Genomic DNA, 19,179 nt, shown 5'->3' on the forward strand with positions numbered 1-19,179 from the left:
GGGTCCGGTGCTTCCCGTTCACCATCTCTGGTCTGATCTCAGTCTGCATTTTTGGCTCAATTTGGACCCAAAACAGACCAGAAGACACACAGGACCCCTGCGCAATTCACACCGGAGCCGCTCCGGAGATGTGTGAACCGCCTCTATAGAGAGCCGGTCACAATCTCCTGACATGTGAATTGGATGCGGTGAGATGCACATCCAATTCACAATAGTGTGAACCTGGCCTAAAGTGTATTTTTTCAAAACAATATGCATTTTAAAAACTGCTGCACAAATATTGTATGGAAAAAAAAATTACAAAACCCGCCATTTTATTCTCTAGGGCCTCTGCAAAAAAATATGTAATGTTTGGGGGGTTTTGAGTAAATTTTATAGCAAAAAAAAAAAATGATGTAGGAGAGGAATGTCAGAATTGATCTGAGTGGGAAGTAGATAAAACCCGGCTGGTAATGGCTCTGCAGCTTTTACTTTTGTAAATTGCTACATCATGAAAAAAAGTGTTCCACAATAATACAAAAGGTACACAGCACCTCAGAACCCCTAAGGGCCTGACATTAAACACTGGAAGCTAAAACAAAAACTGAGCTCTTGGGTGAGGTTATTGGCTGCTATGGATAGGAGCCCCGTTTTCTTTGCTTTCTTTTCTCCAGTTTTCATAAATCAGCCCCCATTTTTGTAGTCATGAAACATATATAAAAAAAAGTGCAACAAATATAATAAAAATAAAAAATAAAATACAAAGTAATAACCAATGGTGCTCCTTTTTTTAATCATCCCAGAACATGAACCTTGATTGGTTTGAAGAGACCCACAATCAACAGTTCTTTGCCACCTTTGCAAGTATAAGGATCACCTGTGTGCATAGCAGTCCCTGGCCAATCAGCATGAAGCCCCGCCCTCTCTCTAGGGTATAAATCTCAGGTCAGGGCTGAGGGTCAGTATTACAAATCACCATCAAGATGGGTTCTTCCAGGGCAGGATTGGACTTTGCACTGCTGTTGTGGAGTGTCAGTGTGTCCTGGTTGCTGTGTGATGCCAATGGACACTTTGAAAGCTCCTCGCTCCTCCACTGTGCTCTGGACAAGATGGAATTGTCCTTTTCTATACCTACTGAAGGGGCGACCTTTTCCCTGAAAGTGTTGAGTAAGTTTTATATATATATATTTTTTTTTTATTATTTATTTATTTTTGCTTGAATTTTTACCCTATTGTGGTTAAAGGTTGAAAATTGCTGAAAGTCGGGATGCTGTTCCTACTAACTGGTTGGTAGTTCACAGAACATGGTGGATGGGAGTAGCACATGTTGAATAGGGATCAGTGTCCTATTATCCAGGTTATGCACTAGAATGTAGCCGGTGTCCTGAGATATTTTAAGGTCTAGTGACTGGATGGGTATCCCTCCCCACCCCCCCCCTGTTACAAAGTGGATCTGAAGATTATTCCTCTAATCCCATTGGGCAGATTTCCTTAACTTCCTGTACTGCACGAAGTTGGGGAGGGCACTTCCCTACCCAGGAAGATCTAGTGAGGAGCTGGGTCAGCACAGAATTGTGTATTGGGAAGCTGGCTCAAGAGGTGTATGGGCTCACTTTGATTCTTGGTGGGTGTTTGTGTATTGGGAAGCTGACTGGTAATGGGGCCGGTTCTTCACAGGCTGGAAGCGCTCACATCGGGTGTTTAGCCCCAGTGCTTGAGATTCCAGTAAGCACTGGTATACCATCTAGCAGCTTTCAGCTCCTTAGAATTTTACAAGATCTGCCTGTAGCAAAAGCGGAGAACTTGACATGAACACATGGCTCTGACTTAATGTACAACTAAAGGCAAAACTTCTTTTTTTTTTTTTTTTTTTTCTCTATTGGATAGAGGGGAGGGATTAGAACACCCGTCTGTGTCCCCCCCCCCCCCCCCCAGTGGGGAGAGTAGCACTCTTTACTGTTGGGCATTGAAAGGAAAATCTTGAGTTGTCCCAGGGGTAAATCTTCCAGTGGGGACACTAGTTCTGGGATTCCCTTCATTTTGGGGGGGGTTTCCTCACTTCCTGTTATGTGACACACCTGGCAAAAAAAGCTGATGGGTTATAACCCTCCCATACTCTATCCAAAATTGGGGGGGGGGGCACATTTTTGCCCATCGTTCTAATTTAACAGTAAATGTGCATTTATGGGTTATGTTGATGGATGGGGGGCAGGGGTACATATAACTAAATTGTTTGTTCAGCATTACTATTTGAAGAAATGTAAATTATTCCATCCTATTTGGTTCCTGGCCTAGATCTAAATGTTGTCGTCCCAGGGGAGGAGTGGCTTTCTCGGCTAAGCGCATCTGCCTGGGTTAAGGGCAAATGGATTCCAGGAAGTACATAATTCATCTGCCCCTAAAGTGTTGCTAAGCCATGACCCTGCACCCCCTATGTCTGTTCTCCCACAGTACATGGGAATTTAATTTTATTAGTAAATACAGGGCTGCTTTTCTCAGAAAATGGGTGCAGGAACTCCTCCATTACAAGTCGCCACTTGACTCTGCGACCCTGCCCACCTCCCTAGAACTATTCCTTTGTACTAATCCAGGGATATGCAATTAGTGGACCTCCAGCTGTTGCAGAACTACAATTCCCATGAGGCATAGCAAGACTGACAACCAGAGATAGAGCATGATGGGACTTGTAGTTATGCAACAGCTGGAGGTCCACTAACTACAAGTCCCATCATGCTCTATCTCTGGTTGTCAGTCTTGCTATGCCTCATGGGAATTGTAGTTCTGCAACAGCTGGAGGTCCACTAATTGCATATCCCTGGTCTACACCTTTTTAGAGAATCCAGTATCGTTTTGTGGTGTGTATTTTGTATGGAATTTTTTAATGATAAGAAACAGTAAAATGATGATCTAGCAACAATGGATACCCCAGCATTAAGAGACCCTCTAACACTCTCTCAGCAACATTGGATCCCTCCTAGCAATGATAGTCTGGTGAGGGATCTATTGTTGCAGGGAGTCCAAGGGAATCCCTTGGGAACCCCAGGTCACCAAAACTAGTGTCCCATTTATGTGGAGCAATTCGGGATTATTAATTTCACATTCAATGGTCATGGTATGTAGGAGAAATGGAGAGGGTGAATCCTACCAGGGCACAGATGGCAACAAACTTGACAGGTGTTCTAACCCCTCTCCACTCTGTACAAAACAAAGTTTTTAGTTGTAATTTAAATGTTTGTCCTAACAAGGACTTTCTGTGGTTTGGCTGGTCTAACAATCTTGTGCTAATTTGCCTTCAGAAGTCAATGTGACACTTGTTGTTGTTTTGGTATCTGCCTTAATAAGCAATCAACTTTTTGTGTTCAGATTTCCAGGATAAATTTCAGGATCCCGCCAATGATTCTGCTTGTGGGATCTGGGCAAGTCATGTCACCAATAACACAATGGTGATTGCTGCTGCCTATGATGGATGCTACGTAAGGGAAGAGGTAAGCTTGACATCAATGACTTGGGCTATTTGATGCATTCATGGGACAACTAATTTCAGTTCTAGGGTCCCAATAGAATTCTAATACTATAAATCTGTTAATTCATTCATTGGTGTCTGTATAGCCAGAATTTTAGTTCTTTAGAGCAAAGAATGCCTAGGTTTATTGATTGCCCCCTTAATAGGTCATCTGTCTGGCAACCATTCCCACAAATAGGAGATAATTTAGCGGTTGCCAGAACACGCAGTGAAGAGAAATCAAATGGCAATGCCTGTTCTGATGTCATATCTCAACAGCAATGTGCTTCCTTTAGAAGCTTCTCACTTGTAGCCTCTTCAGGACAGAAGTGAGAACTTCCAAATTGGACAGTACTCTAACCCTTCATTACCCCAAACAAGTTCTGGCTATAAGTGGGGAAAACCCCTGGTAACTTGTAAAATAAGTGCCTAAATCCTTGATAGGTGGGGAGGGAGGTTTAGACATGGTTTAGCAGAATGGACTGAGACAACTCAACTTGGGTTTGGAGACTCCTGCATTTCACCAAATCATCTGCAGGCAGAGTTGCCCTTGGGACACTATTCCACCCGGTGACCACAAAGCCTACCAATGCCAGGGCATCTTCTCCCACTAACCACCCCACCCAAACTTTGAAAGGAAGTAAACTGGGCCCCCCTTTGTTTCAGAAGTTGGGAGACCCCTGGTGTAATGCATGCTGGTTTTTATTTTCTCTAGGATGGGGAATATATGATGGTTTTGCTTCTGGAAGAAAATGATGATGGTGCAGTTGACCAGTACAAGACAGAGAAGAGATGTCCCATACAGAATGGTAACATGTCTAATCTTCTAAACAAAAAAAATGTCATTGTCCCCTGGAACAAGAGCACAATGCTTTACTATAGGGGGGGGGGGGGTCTTAACTACGGGGTAAGGGTATATCTCTCCTAGTCTCTAACCTCCTCAAGCCCTGACTGAAGAAATATCTAGATTTACTGCATGTTGCTCTATGCTTCCCTTTCTTGTATAGAAGCCCTGGATGCCCCCAGCCCTGAGGTCTGCTCTGCTGTTGCTAAAGAGGACAAACTTTCCTGTGCTGAAACACCTGTAACCAGTGACTCCTGTGCTGCAATGGGATGTTGCTTCTCCCCAAGCGATGCTACAATGCCCTGTTTCTTTGGCAACAAGTGTAAGTAGGATGTTGCTGGATCCACTAAAGTTGGTAGCTGTATCAGCCTGAACATACTATGCATTTTGTAATTGAGTGACTTTAAGCCCAGTTTAAAATGTACTTGTCAAGGCAAAACATCTGCACAATGGTGTCTAGAGCAAACTAGTCTTGCCAGTTTTATTTTTATATTTTTTAATCTTGGACTAAGCCACACTTTGGTGACCCTTTGGGTACAATGGACAACCCTCAAGATGTCTGACTTCCTATGCTCTGTATAGTTTTGCACTCTTCACTGCAATGAAACCTGTCTACTAATGTTGGATTAGACCAACCTTTCTCAACCTTTCCTCACTGGAGGAACCCCAAAAACTTTCAGTTGTCAATAAAAACAATGCCCCTTATACTGGTGGCCAATAGGAAGAATGTCCTCGAAGTAGTGCTCAGAATGCCACCCTTAAAGACAGCTAAAAATATTTGTGGTGATAAACCACTTTTTTTTTTTTTTTTTTTTTTATGCCTACAGAGGTCGAGGTTCATCAGCCACAGCTCAAGGAACCCTGGTTGAGAATGGCTGGCTTGGACTATCCATAAATGCTGCAGTAGGCACTATCAGTGACTAGATAATTGCATGTCTGAGCTACATGGTGAAAACCCTATTTTGTGTTCTACAGTGACCACACAGTGCACATTTGATGGCAACATGGTGATTGCAGTGTCCAGTGAACTGACCTTGCCATCTCTGCATCTGGACTCCGTCAGGATGATTGGATTGGACTCCTGCACCAGGCTGAAAGTAGATACCACTAACTCCTTTGTGGCATTCAGGTTCCCATTATCCTGCACCACAGCATATCAGGTAGGTATTGCAATACAATCAGACCCTTAATGTGCAAAGGTTAACCTTGCTAGCACAATCTCTATACATATGGGAAGAATCAATTCTGTCTGGGTGCAACATCTCACAACCATGCAATTTTCAGTTAAAGCAACACAGTGCCAAATTGCAAAAAGTGCTCTGGTCAGGCAGGGGGTAAAATCTTCCAGGGCACAAGTGGTTCATGGTAAGCTAGACTCACATTTTGAGTAGGTATAGGCAAGCATTTGTAGTGGTTTCAGTCCATAAGGCTCCCTTTCCATTGGCTGTGCAGCAGTCACGAGCCTGGGGGGGGGGGGGGGGGGGGGGCTGCAAGCTCAGGCATGTTCACTAGCACTGACATGAGTGCCTTGTTCCACATCCACCCCAGAGAACACTGGAGTGGCCAGGGATTGCTGAACACAAGGGACAATTATGGACAATCTTCAAATGCTTGCCTACATACCTACTCAGATGTGAGTCTAACTTGCTACTGTTAAACTTGACATTGCAAACATGCTGCATTCAGAGTGGCATCACTCCTTTCTGCCTACCAGTTACTTCTACTCTACAGCTGGCTGCCAACACTGACCAGAACCTCTAACACAGGTCTGGTTTCAGTAACATATGAACTTTACTGCAGGGCACACCCCTGATTGCTGAACTATTTTAGATCCCACTAGCTGCCTCTTTAGCACTCCATTTTAACACCTACCAAAATAACATTCCCTTAAAAGCCAGTGCCCATAGTCGGTAGGCAAGAGGCCACTCTGCAAGCCCCTGTCCTGGTTGGGTCATTCCAGCCCCGCCGTAATTCAGCCAATTTAATATGGCTGTTCCAGTCATGAGTGATCTAACTATTGCCTTTGTGAACTGGCTTAATTGGTATGCTGATACTCTACTGCACCATCAACCCTACTTGTATACTTAACAGACACTTCTGTAGGTTGTGGTGTGGGTGCAAAAAGCCACCCTCTGCAACTTTCTGTTACTTTTTCACTCAGGTGCCCAATGGTCCAATGAACTATGTAGCTACTATTGATGCTGGAAGACAAATACAGACATGGCAAGGATCTTCTATTACTAGGGACAGTACAATGAGGTAAGATGAGGAGTCATGCTGTAGTGCATGATATGGGGGGGGGGGGGGGGGGTGCGCATTAGAACTATATCTAATAATGTACTGCTTCTCTAGGGTGACTGTGCAGTGCAACATCATTGAAACTGGTATTGTGCCAGTGCTGCCTTTTACAGTGAACACTCTGCCACCACCTCTTCCTGTCAGTACATCTGGTCCTCTTGAGCTGGAGATGAGGATTGCACAAGGTGAGAATACAAGTGTTCAGCTTGCTATAAGCAAACCAATATGCTTCCACTAGTCTAGAGCCCATTGTTTAGGAAGTTGGCAACCCCTGAATTACACCAAAGGGTCAGTTTACTGCCCTTCATACTCTGGGGGGGGCTGGCATGTGGCCAGTGGGAGTAGGAAGTGTCCTGGCATCAGTAGTAAACTATGCCCCATTGGTATTAGAGAAAGTAATGGTGCCCCACTGTCAGTGGGAGGAATAATGCCCATTGGTGTCAGTGGCACACTGGCAGTAGGGTAATGCTCCAAGGGCCAGGCAAAAGGCCACAGTTTGGAAACCACTAGTGTAATGCAAAATCTGCCCTCCTGCAATAGAGATGCTTTCCTTAAATGTGTAGCAGGGTCCCCCTTTGGTCTAATGAAAACCTCCAGAGTTGGAAGAGCTGACATCCTTCTAGGTTACAAGGCATAGTGGGTGTAATGCTAGGTAGATTCATGGGCACCAGACACTACTTGAATGCAAAGATTTATGTTCTTGGACAGAACTGTAGGAGGGTTTATGGCAAGGACCCCCTTAAGTAGCTACAATGGCAACTGGCAGACTCAGACTTCTATAGGTAGAAGGCCATGCAGGGAAAGGCACCTAGCAGGACACCACATCTGCATATGTAGGATTGCTGTCTCCTATGGCAACAGTCTTATTACAATTTCTAACACAAGTTGTAATTTCTGTACTTCCTCTACAATCATTACTTGTAGGTTTTCACTCAACTGAGCTCCCAGTCTCTTAATAGACTCGCTGATCCACTGCCACTGGATCTCCTGAGTTTCCAATCCCTTACCTGCTTGGTACTCAGTCACTTCCAAAGGGGGCAAGGTATAGTAATGCCTGGGAATAAGGAAGGTGGATATTCAAAGCTGTGACACAACTCCAAGATACTACTATACCTGTCCAAAGTCATTCAGGGTAGCTGTTCTCAGATCCTAACATGGAGCTCTGTCAGAGGGAGGTTCTTGCCGTTTCTGTTTAAGTTCTACTAAATGTGGTGGCAGCCTAGTTCTTACTGCTAACCTGTCCTGTGCCTCATTAATTCCCTAGCAGCTCATGCTAGCTGCCCTTGGCAACACAATGCAGCATTTGTTAGTCTATGGGCCACTGTTGTAGCTTGGCTAGGGGGTTATGCACCCGTGGTGGTGCTTGTGGCTGGACCATTTCCATTCCCAGAAGTACCAGGCAGCTTCACTTGGCACTAAACTCCTTTGCATCAAAACTCCATAAAGGACATGACCTCTAACTAAACAGGCCACGGAACCTGTACAGTTTGTGGCATCGCCTCCAAAGGTGTGAAAACGGCATGGCTCACAATCTTAAAGCAAGTCAGTGATTAGCTACCAGTCTGGCATGCTAACTGGCCTTGTGGTACGATCTGCATCTGGGAATTTACTCCTATCAGATTTTATGCTTGTGTGGTAGTGGTTCATCACTTCAAAGGCATGGGTTGCATATATAGGTTTGTAGTTCACTTCTGGTTTGCCAGTTGAGCCCTGATGAAGGGGGGACTTGTACCCCATAACACTGCCTTTTTGTACCCACTGACTTGATGAAATAACATTACACCTTGCCACTGCAAGAGGTCTAGATACAGTCTTCTGTAAAATGTTTTAGGATGTAAAACTCTTCAGCTGTTCAATAAGGCCTTATGCCTTCCTCATGGCAAAGGTGTTGTGACCTTCCCCAGGATTAAGAAATGTTTGTAGGGACCCCCCCCCCCATCCAGGGTTAATGTTTGTTCATTGTAAGAATTTTCTTTGTCAAGCAAGAGACATCTCTTCAAGGGTCCCTGAACCCAACCATTTATTTAAAAAATAAAACATGTTGCCTATGTTACCTTTTTTGTTATGTAATGCAGATCTCAACTATGCCTCATACTACACGGATGCACAGTACCCTGTGGTCAAAGTGCTCAGAGACCCAGTCTACCTGGAGGTTCGCATCATCGGCAGAACAGATCCAAACCTGGTCCTTGTCCTAAATGACTGCTGGGCCACCAGCTCTGCCAATCCCACACTCCTTCCTCAATGGCCCATCTTGTTTGACAGGTGGGTAATCTGTAGAATGGAAGTTATCCCGTCTACCTTGTGCAGATCTCAATTCTGAATTTGGTTTTTCAGTTGCCCTTTCAATGGAGACAACTACTTGAGCCAGCTGATTCCTGTTGGAGCTTCTTCACAGGCCGTACCTATACCAAACTACTACCAGCGCTTTGTGGTCAGCACCTTCACATTTGTGGACTCCACCACCCAGCTTGCCCTTGATGGCCTGGTAAGTGAATGCAACATATTGTATGTCTTCATCTAATGCTTTGCTGTGATTAACTGTGTAAAAACTTGTCTTCAGGTATACTTCCACTGCAGTGCTTCTGTTTGTGTTCCATCTGCCAGGGACAGTTGTGTGGTTTCTTGTGGTCAAAGGAGAAGTGAGTAAATTCATATTCAGGTGGAAGAATCTTGGGTATTCACAAAACTCACTTTAAATAAAAGGGAAACTTTTTTTATTTTAAAGATCCACTATGGAATTTTAAACTTGATCCTTTTTTAGGGCGAATGGCTGAACTTCAGTCTCTGAAGAACACGGTGACTTCTCAAGGACCTGTTGCATTTGTTTCTGTGGATAATCAAGAAATCCTAAAACTGGAAGGTAATCAATCTGGAGAGGGGGTCCTGGGTTGTCTTCAGTTGAGATTCAAGACTTAATTTATTTCTTCCTAGGTACTGATCCATCAGATCATTCCACGTTGGACCTGGTTAGAGGACTAGCCACTGCTGGGGTTGTTGGGTCTGTGGCTGTTGCTGTTCTAGGCCTGTGGATCTACCGCAGGAGTCAAACATGTAACCTTAAAACTGCAAATGTTTGAATAAACTATTTTTCTAAATCTGTCTCCTAGCTTTATTCCCAACATGGTTCCAGAAAAGCCAAAGATCATTTTGTGGCTTAAAATTTGAAGCTGGTCAGAAGTGGTTTCCCACCCAAACGCAGAAGGGGTTATCCTTCAAAATGGGCTAGGATAAGACTTACCTGCTTGCTCAGCTAATATCCTGCCCCAGTCTGGTTATGCACTAACCCCCATCATGTGATAAGCCTGAATGCTTAAAGCTGCTCTCAAGCAGCTTTAGTTGCTGTAAAAGGATTTGTCAAACAGTCGGTAATACCACTGAGAACTTGTTCACCTTGCGAGTCAACTGGGGGGGCCTCAATCATGCTGTCCCTATTGCCTTAAGAGGGTTGTGACCACAGGAAGGTCTACAGACCTTGCATGGCCATTACTCGATGTACAAGTCTTGTGTTCCCATTAAAAGCTATGATCTCTTCACTAGCTTGCCAGAGGAGGCACATTACTTCTAGCCATAACTTGGGAGGGGGTGTTGGCAGGTCTAAGCTCATCTCCTTACTTCAGCCACTTTAACTTTTCTCGTGTCCATCCTGGGCTTCCTTAAATCTAGCCTCATCTTTGTAATGGCTTTGACTACTTTATGGCTGAACCTTATTTCTTAAAAAGCACCCAAATGTATGTATTTTGATTGGGGTTACTGTAAAGCTGTTGGCCATGTTCCTTTACCCAATATAATATCCCCCTGTTGGCAGAAGCAGGCAGTTGCTAATCTTTGCCCCAGATTGTAGTAAATAAGGGGGCACACTAACTCTAATGTAAAGGAAACTGAGGGCATCTTTTTCTTCCAAAAGTCCCCCCCTATATTGATTAATAACTTGGACTGATTGGGTGTTTCAAGAATGGGGGTGCTTGTCTTAAACTTATATGGGATTGAGTCTAAGCATAGACAGAAGGGCTGCCAGCTAGTAATATTGCTTTGCTACTAGAAGATTGCTGTGAGGTTTGCCTTAAGACTCTCACTGATTCCAAGGGGAGAAGTCACTGCTATCACAATTGGCTGTGTATAAATTTCAGTCTCTTCTGAACAATCGGGTTATTAAAGTCCACCTTCAGCCAAATAACTCCAGGTCTTGCATATCTTTGGTGTGAGAGGCCTGTTGGGTCCCCCACTTTCGTGTATTGAACTGCATGTGGTTTTTCTATAGTCTGTGTGACATAGGCAATTGGAATTCATGGTAAACGCTACTCATGCATTTTTGAGTCTGACTTTAAGCCCACTCTACCTCCCATAGGAGCCCTAAAGGTATTGCAAAGACACTTGTGCACCAGATGCTGGCAGGCTCCTTCCACGCTTAGAAGTGCATTGCTTGAACATGCATTAGCCAGCTTCAGTGGATAACTCTTTACTGTAAATTGTCTTATCAGATCTCTCCCTTTCTTCACCAATTAGCGTTCAACTCGATTATGGGGGGGGAAAAAGCACTTCCTTTTTCACAATTGGAATTATCTGTGCTTTTTCCAATGGTTGGGCCTGTGGAATGGATATTTGCTGCATAATTTCTGCTAGTCTCTAGGCTTTGTAACTTGTGCATCTGCTTCCTTCCTATATATATATATATATATAAAAAATTTTTGGGCAATCCCTGGATCAACTTCACCTATAAACATCAGTACCCAGTCCTATTATGTAGATTTAGGAAAGAATCCCCCCCCCCAAAATCTTCTATGCTCCTAGCAGTTTGGTTGCCCTTCTCTGCATTCTCCAGGGGTGGGTTTTTTCTCTTGCGCCCCCAAAACTGAACTACATATTCTGGATGAGGTCTTACTAATTTTGTACAGGGGCTGCAAAATATCTGAGTCTATACCTTCCTTGCATACAAAAGATTTTGCTTGCTTTGGAAACAGCAGCTTGGCATTGCATGGTTTTTGCGCTTCAGATATACCAAAACCCTCAGAGCCTTCTCCACCATAGTCCCCCAGTTCTAATCACTAGTTACTCAAGCTTCCCCCCCCCAGTTCAGCTTGCAAGCTGACCTTTAGGCCGCGCAAACTTTTAAAGTCTATGGGACTCAAACATGAGAAATTTAAAAATGGCTTTTAATGAGGCTAAAAGTGAAATATCCTACAACTATCATGCCTGGGCGGTGTCTATAGTATTCCTGTAAAGTGGCATGTGTTTAGAACTGTTCCTAAATAAAATTACATTAAAGCTGCAGTTTTAAAGGACTTTTATTCCTTTAGAAATGTAATGTCTGGTCCCGGCAATATACATGAAAATCATTGAGGTGGGGGGGAGGCATGGGTAGCCTCCACCCATTATAAGCCCATTTGGGCCTTGTATGGATATTAAGGGAAACCCCACACCCAAAAAAAGTGTGGGGCCGCCAGGCCTTATATAGTCTGAACAGCGGTATACAGGTGGTGAAAACAACACGGGGACTGTAGGTTTGTTGTGTAGACATTGTAATTTTGAACTGGTATAAGGGTAGCCAAAAACCATTTCCTAAGCTTTTTGGGAAACATAGGGAAGGGTTATCACCCCTGTAACCTTTGTTTTGCTGTCTGTGCACACCTCTTCAGCAGATTTCACCTCACTTTCTGTCCCAATGATTGGATTTTGAAAATGGGGATTTTAGTGGAACAAGGAACTCTTACAGGAGAGAATTTCCCTTCCTAGGGGTATAGTTGCTGTTTGAAAGTAGGACTTGTTTGTAATTTGGATGTTTGAGTAGGGGTCTGCCCTATATACTGTGCAGAAATTTGGGCCTTAGGTTTTGCCACAACACTGTAAGCCCTCCGTTACTTTTGATGGGTGCAGGACCAGGCACTGCTGTGAAAAAATTTAGATCAAGATTTGTAATTGCATGCCCCTGTTAAACAGGAGCAGAAAAAATTGGGCCTTAGGCACTGGTGCCACGACACTGCAACCCTTCACAACTACTCTAGTTCAGTGGTCATCAACCCTGTCCTCAGGGCCCACTAACAAGCCAGGTTTGCAAGATAACTGAAATGCATCACAGGTGATATAATTTGCTGCTCAGTGATTGCAGTATTCTAGTCTGCATCTCCCCAAGGTAATAAATAAAACCTGGCCTGTTGGTGGATCCCGAGGACAGGGTTGATGACAAATGCTCTAGTTACAGTGCAGGAATGGGCCCTTCTGCAAAGTATTGCATCAAACTGTAGTTACACAGCCCTGTTAAACTGGGCCTTATCCACTGGTGGCGGTGCCCAGAAACAAGTTGTTACAAGCTATCAGCATGAAAATTGAGAATAGTCAGTCTTGAAGGGATCTCGCACTTAAATTGTATTTGGTAGCTGGTGCTCCCAAGACTCCTTCATTTTTATGAAGGACAGCCGATCAACCAATTCCGTGGACAGGTGCACACTGTGATCGGTTAAAAAAAAAAAAAAACCTCCAGCAGCACTGAAAAAATAAGTTCCACCTGGTGGGCATTTCAAAGCCTAGGCAGTTCTTGGGCAGGTTAAAATCCTTTTGGCGGTCAGCTGAGCACTGGCATTATATGACCTGCAGAAATGAATACAGAATTTCCTGGCCTGCCTCAGGATATCCGGTAAGCCGGGGTACCTGCCCAAGAACCGCTGCACCACCAAGGTAAGGACAAGAGCCAAACGGGGAACATGGGTGAAGTGTCCCTGTTGGGGGGGCAGAGGGGAGGTTGGTGCCATTGTCGTAAACCACCATTCCTGGCTTAAGCTGACATGGCATCAATCACCTCGGCCTGCTCTTGCAGAGCTGACAATCTCTGCCCCAGTGTGGCTCTTGTTACCCCAAGCTCGCCAGCTCAAGCATCGCATGGCATCTTTTTGCCTGTGTACTTGCGTAGCCCCTTGAATGCCTATGGGGCACCGCTGGTTCCGAGGACAAAGCACACGAAGAGGCCATGGAGGCAGGAGAGAGGTGTGTCAGAATCGCCACTAGTAGCATTTTTGGAGGCCTGGTGGCGGAACAACCTCTAACACTACTGCACCCTGTCCTACATCCTTCCCAGCGGCCAGCAAAGTCACCCAGTGGGCCGTGAAAGAAAGGTAACGTCCCTGTCCATGCCTGCTGGACCATGAGTCAGCGGTAATATGCACCTTACTGCCCTGTCCAGCGAGGCCAAGACATTGCCTTCCACATGCCGGTAGAGAGCTGGAATCGCCTTCCGTGAGGAAAAAGTGGCGTTTGGGACATGGGCAGATCCAGAGTCTAGTCTCGGGAGGGGCACGGCTATAAAATGTATTTTTTGGGGCAATTTTTATGGGAAATGGCTGGTATTGGCGCTTCAATCGTTACGGCACCATGGTTATTATGGTGTCAGGATGATTGAAGCGCATAATGTCTATAATTACATTGTAATATGAAATGGTTTAACTCACCATAATGTAGAATTAGTGGGAGCCCTGAGGTTGTCACTTGCCATGTCGCCTGCCACCAAATGCGGATTGTCACGTGCCATGTTGCCTGCCACACATTGCGGATTGTCACTTGCCCCGTCGCCTGCCACACATTGCGGATTGTCACTTGCCACGTCGCCTGCCACACATTGCGGATTGTCACTTGCCACGTCGCCTGCCACACATTGCGGATTGTCACTTGCCACGCATCCTGCCATGCATTGCGGATTTTCACTTGCCACGTCGCCTGCCACACCTTACGGATTGTCACCTACTGTGTCACTTTTCTGCTAAGGTGGTCTTTTGCTGTGTCCCAGAGTGAAGTTAGACAGCAGAGAGATGATGTAATCTCTCTGCTGCCCACAGCTTCCCGCACAGTGAGGGCGGAACGGCAGGGATGCAGGGCAGTGAGAGATGATGTCATCTCCCTGCTCCCCTGCCCGCTGGCTTCCTGATTGGTCAGCAGCCCTCAGACACTGAGCCGCCAAGCTGCCCCCCTTTCGCTTGCCCACTCACCAACTGAGTCACCCGCGGAACCGGCCGTATTGTCAGACGCAATTCTTGGCGGGGGCAGTTGCCCCCCCCCCCCCCCCCGGATCCGCCCCTGGTTTGGGAACCTACCGCACATTCCACACACTCATGGAAGGGGGCAGAGTCTACCAATTGAAAAGGCAGTAGTTGAAGTGCTAGCAATTTAGCCAAGCTAGCATTCAACCGCTGGGCATGTGGATGGCTGGGAGTGAACTTCTTTCAGCGGTGCAGCAGCTGGGGCAGGGAAATTTGTCTGGTACAATCGGATGTTGGTGTACCGATAGCAGATTGCCCGCAAGTACTTGGCAGTGACACACCTAATTCTACACCTTCATTCCTCTCAGTGCAGGTTTCTGAGAGGACTGAAGTATAGTGGGGTTGGAAATCCCAGCTGATGAGGAACAAGGAGAGGTCCGCTTTGTTCTTTGGTGTGGGTCTTTTATATATGCTTGCCAATGGACTGCATGGCAGGTCGACATATGTCTGGTCAATCATGTGGTGACCAAGCGGCTGCTGTTTTGGCCATGCGAGATATGCTTCAGACATATGTTGCAAATCGCAATGGTGCGATCTGCTGCACACGTCTCAAAAAAAGCCCACACCAAAGAAATTTTGGAATAACGGACAGAGACGGCAGGGCCCTGCACATGCAGAGGTCTGATGCATTCGGTTAGCTGCCCTTAAGCTGGCCCCTGGAGGGCATCCTGCCTTGTTGGAGATGTGCTTCCTCCTCCTCTCATCTATCAGGCACCCATGTAGAGTCAGCAACATCATCGTCCCCTCCTTGTCACTGGAGCAAACCTGGCAGTATGCTGCAGCTGGGGGAACATGACTGCCAATTTACTGTCCTTCTTGGGCACCCCCTCTCTCTGGGCTCACGTAACTGCCTTCCTCAAGCTGGGTACCATCATCGGAGCCCTCAAAACACCGCGCATCCTCCTGCAGCATGTACCCACCAGTGTGGTCAAACAGTTTGGGGGACTCCTCAGGACATGGTGGGGCTAGGGAAGGAGTGACTTATGCCATTGAGCTGAGGGAAGAGGCCGCTTTGGCAGACAAAGTACCCTGAGCCTGGGCGAGAGAGGATGAGGAGGATGAGGACAGGTTGGTCATCCACTCTACCAACTCTTCTGCATGTTGTGGCTGAACACGGCCAGCTCCTGAAAAAAAGGACAGGTGTGCGCCACGGCCACATTCTGAGGATGCACCGTGCCCACGACCAGCACTGTTTGCTGTAGACACAGAGCCTGCGTGCCCTCTTAATGGCCTCTGAGCATCTGCTTCCACTTGGTGGCCTTCCGCACATGCTGTACAATTATGTACAACTGACCCGTGAAGGAGCTGCTAAATTTGTTTGGGCCTGTACTCCACTAGTGAACCCCCACTGACATGGCTCAGTCCCCTTGATACAGCTGTGGGGCAATGTTGGTGTGAAGCTAATAGTGAAGGATAACCCCACAATATGCAATATAATAAGAGTATACCTTTATTATTACCTGGGTATCCGATGTTCCACCTGCTGGAAAAGGAACACCACTCCACACCAATAATAGGTTAGTGGAGGTTAGTGTAAAATAGTACCAACAAAAAGTGACAGCACAGAAGGAATACACAACAGTATGCACATGTACAGTTGTGTTAAGTGATCCCTGAGAATGTGTCTCCAATTGGGACTAGTGCTCAGAGTGACTATGCCTTACTCTGGGCATCTTCCCACTTCCAGCACACTCTGGTGAATACAGGAATGAAAATGACAAATAAGGTACAACACAATTACAAGGGAGCTCCCCCTACTTTAATAAAGGTGCAAGGCCTTGCACTACAAGATGCAGTCTTTGATCTTCTGCTAGCTATTTGTGTTTATAACAATTTGTAATCCGAGTGGAATAACAAGGGTTAACTTAATATTGGACTTGTTCCTGTGGTGTGATACACTTGTAATTGCCTTGGTTTAATACAGTTCTAATAGTATTGTGATGAATAGGCTGGAGGCCTCTCAGTTTCTTTATTAAGTTCTCTTCCATGGGACTACAGGTCCCAGTGACACTGTATTAAAGTCTAGGTGTAGGAAAGTGTGTAAGAAACTGTGGGCAACAGCCCTCTCATCAAACTGGGTCTAAAGGAAGTGAACTGCATCCGCTGGTCACAGTCTTGCTTCTCACCGGCCGACTCCGTCCCACCGCTCTGCAAGATGAACCGGAACCTCTGATGGCTCCAACAGGTGTCTCTGGATTCTTCCCTATCCGGTCACTCTGTCTCTTCAGCGATCAGATGAATGGCAGAGTCTTTGGATGTTCCGTTACGCAGTGGCTGTAGGCCGTGCTCCCTAGAGACCTCCTCACAGGTCCTTACAGGCAGGCCATGGGTTCAGAAGAGAGAGAAAATGACCACGTGTGTCCTTTTATAGCCTACCCAGCATGCAGTTCAGTACAGAGTGATCATGGGTTTGGTTACTTGGCATTCTGGGTAGGTAGGTTACAGTAAGATGTAAACGGAACAGTCACTTCCTGTTATCTTTCTAGTGCTATAGAAAAGAAAAATAATTGAAGTCCATTACCTGTATTTGGCCACTAGATGGCGCCAAATACTAAGCTATAACATTGTCCATAGAATTACATTGCATTACATTAATAGGCAAAAATGCCAGCGCTACAGTTAGATTAGCAAAACAACGCCTGAAGTTTACTAAAAACAGTACACCAGGAATGCCCTACGGTAAGGTATAGGCTTGGCAGCTCAGTGAATCACCTGCCTGCCTGAAAGTGTCTTTGAACACACACTCAGGCAATAGCCTAGTCGGGTATAGGCTTGGCTAGACTATATATATATATATATATATATATATATATATATATACACACACACACAAACACAAGCCTGTTTTTATATATATATATATATATATATATTGTAAGGGATCTTCCCGGGGTAGGGTGTGTTTGGACACAGTTCACAGCAGACTTGGACTTTATAAAGCAGACCTTGGCGTTTATTCGTGGTACAAACAGTCCAACAAACAAAATATACAGCAACACCGTGCTTCTTGTGTATAACAGGAACAAAATAATAACAAAAACAAACAACCTAGCCCGGCTGGGCGCTTACTAACAGGTTCTTCTCACCTATCTGACACTTATAAACACAGCGTCTTTCGCCTGGATATCGCAGGGTGGATTTTAGCTCCAGCAGTGGCTGTGCTTGCAGCTTCCTCCAACACACAGACTGTTCGTTTCCCTGGCTGAGAGCAATCACCTGCAGGCCCGCAGAGCCTTTACCTTCCCAGGCTAATTAGGATCAAAGCTCACCTGATCCAAAACCCAGAACTGGAACGAGGGATGGGGGGTGTGGAATGACAGGTCCCTCTACCAAACCTACCTGCCATTCCATATAAACCCAGGCCCGGCAAGATTAAATAACAACTCAGCAGCATATCGCTGCTGAGAAACTGATCCATCCTGGATTTACCATCTCACACTGTGTAGCAACCTAGGTGAGATGTACACCCCCTCAACCACTTCTCCAGTGACATGTCTACATATCCCCCCCCTCTTTTTCAGACCGGAGGGCTGAGCCTTTTGTCCCCACAGACAACTCACCCTCGACAATGCGTCAGCATTTGCCTGTAATTTCCCTGGCCTGTGTTCCACAGTGAAATTAAAGTTTTGTAAGGACAGAAACCATCTAGTCACTCTTGCATTTCTCTCCTTGTTTAACTTCATCCATGTTAGGGGGGCATGGTCTGTCACCAACTTGAATTTCCTGCCTAGCAAGTAATACTTTAAAGATTCTAGGGCCCACTTCACTGCCAAACATTCTCGCTCCACAATGGCATAATTTTTCTCGGCCGGGGTTAGTTTTCTACTCAAGTACGTCACCGGATGCTCCTCACCATTCACTACTTGTGAGAGTACTGCACCTAAGCCTGTGTTAGAGGCATCTGTCTGGACCAGAAATTCTCGCCTGAAATTGGGGGTAACTAACACAGGTGGTTGGCACAAGGCAGACTTAAGGCTTTGGAAAGCCTTCTCGGCCTCTGGGGTCCACGTGACCATTGCTGTCTTTCCGCCCTTTGTCAAGTCAGTTAGTGGAGCAGCAACTGAGGCAAAGTTCGGCACAAATCTACGGTAATAACCGGTAATACCCAGGAAAGCTCTAACCTGTTTCCTTGTCAGGGGTCTAGGCCAATTCTGTATTGCCTCAATTTTATTTAGCTGTGGCTTAATCAATCCTCTCCCAACAATGTAGCCCAGATATTTGGCCTCTTCTAGGGCTAGAGCACACTTCTCGGCATTTATGGTCAACCCTGCATCACTTATGGTATCCAACACGGCCTGTACCTTACAGAGGTGACTTTCCCAATCAGGGCTAAAAATGACCACATCATCGAGGTAGGCGGCTGAGTAATCACGATGTGGTCGCAGAATCAAGTCCATCAACCTCTGGAAAGTTGCAGGCGCTCCATATAACCCGAATGGCAACACTACATACTGGAATAGCCCATCAGGGGTGGAGAAAGCAGTTTTCTTTTTAGCCTCGCCAGAAAGTGGAATCTGCCAGTAGCCCTTTGT

General features: G+C 45.7%; 1 protein-coding gene across 1 annotated transcript; it reads left to right on the top strand.

Moving 5' to 3' along the window:
* The first annotated feature begins 960 nt into the window (after positions 1–960).
* LOC143986969 (zona pellucida sperm-binding protein 4-like) lies at positions 961–9,721 on the top strand. Its single transcript, XM_077485384.1, has 12 exons — positions 961–1,146; positions 3,343–3,464; positions 4,197–4,290; positions 4,489–4,647; positions 5,301–5,485; positions 6,487–6,584; positions 6,678–6,808; positions 8,699–8,888; positions 8,961–9,111; positions 9,187–9,265; positions 9,388–9,486; positions 9,558–9,721. Exons 1-12 carry the CDS (start codon positions 963–965, stop codon positions 9,701–9,703), a joined length of 1,638 nt encoding a protein of 545 aa, XP_077341510.1. The 5' UTR covers positions 961–962; the 3' UTR covers positions 9,704–9,721.
* The last annotated feature ends 9,458 nt before the right edge of the window (positions 9,722–19,179 follow it).

This window comes from Lithobates pipiens, unplaced genomic scaffold (assembly GCF_037356315.1).
Source record: "Lithobates pipiens isolate NorthernLeopardFrog02 unplaced genomic scaffold, aLitPip1_a1.2 Scaffold_18, whole genome shotgun sequence".
Classification (NCBI taxonomy): Eukaryota; Metazoa; Chordata; class Amphibia; order Anura; family Ranidae; genus Lithobates; species Lithobates pipiens.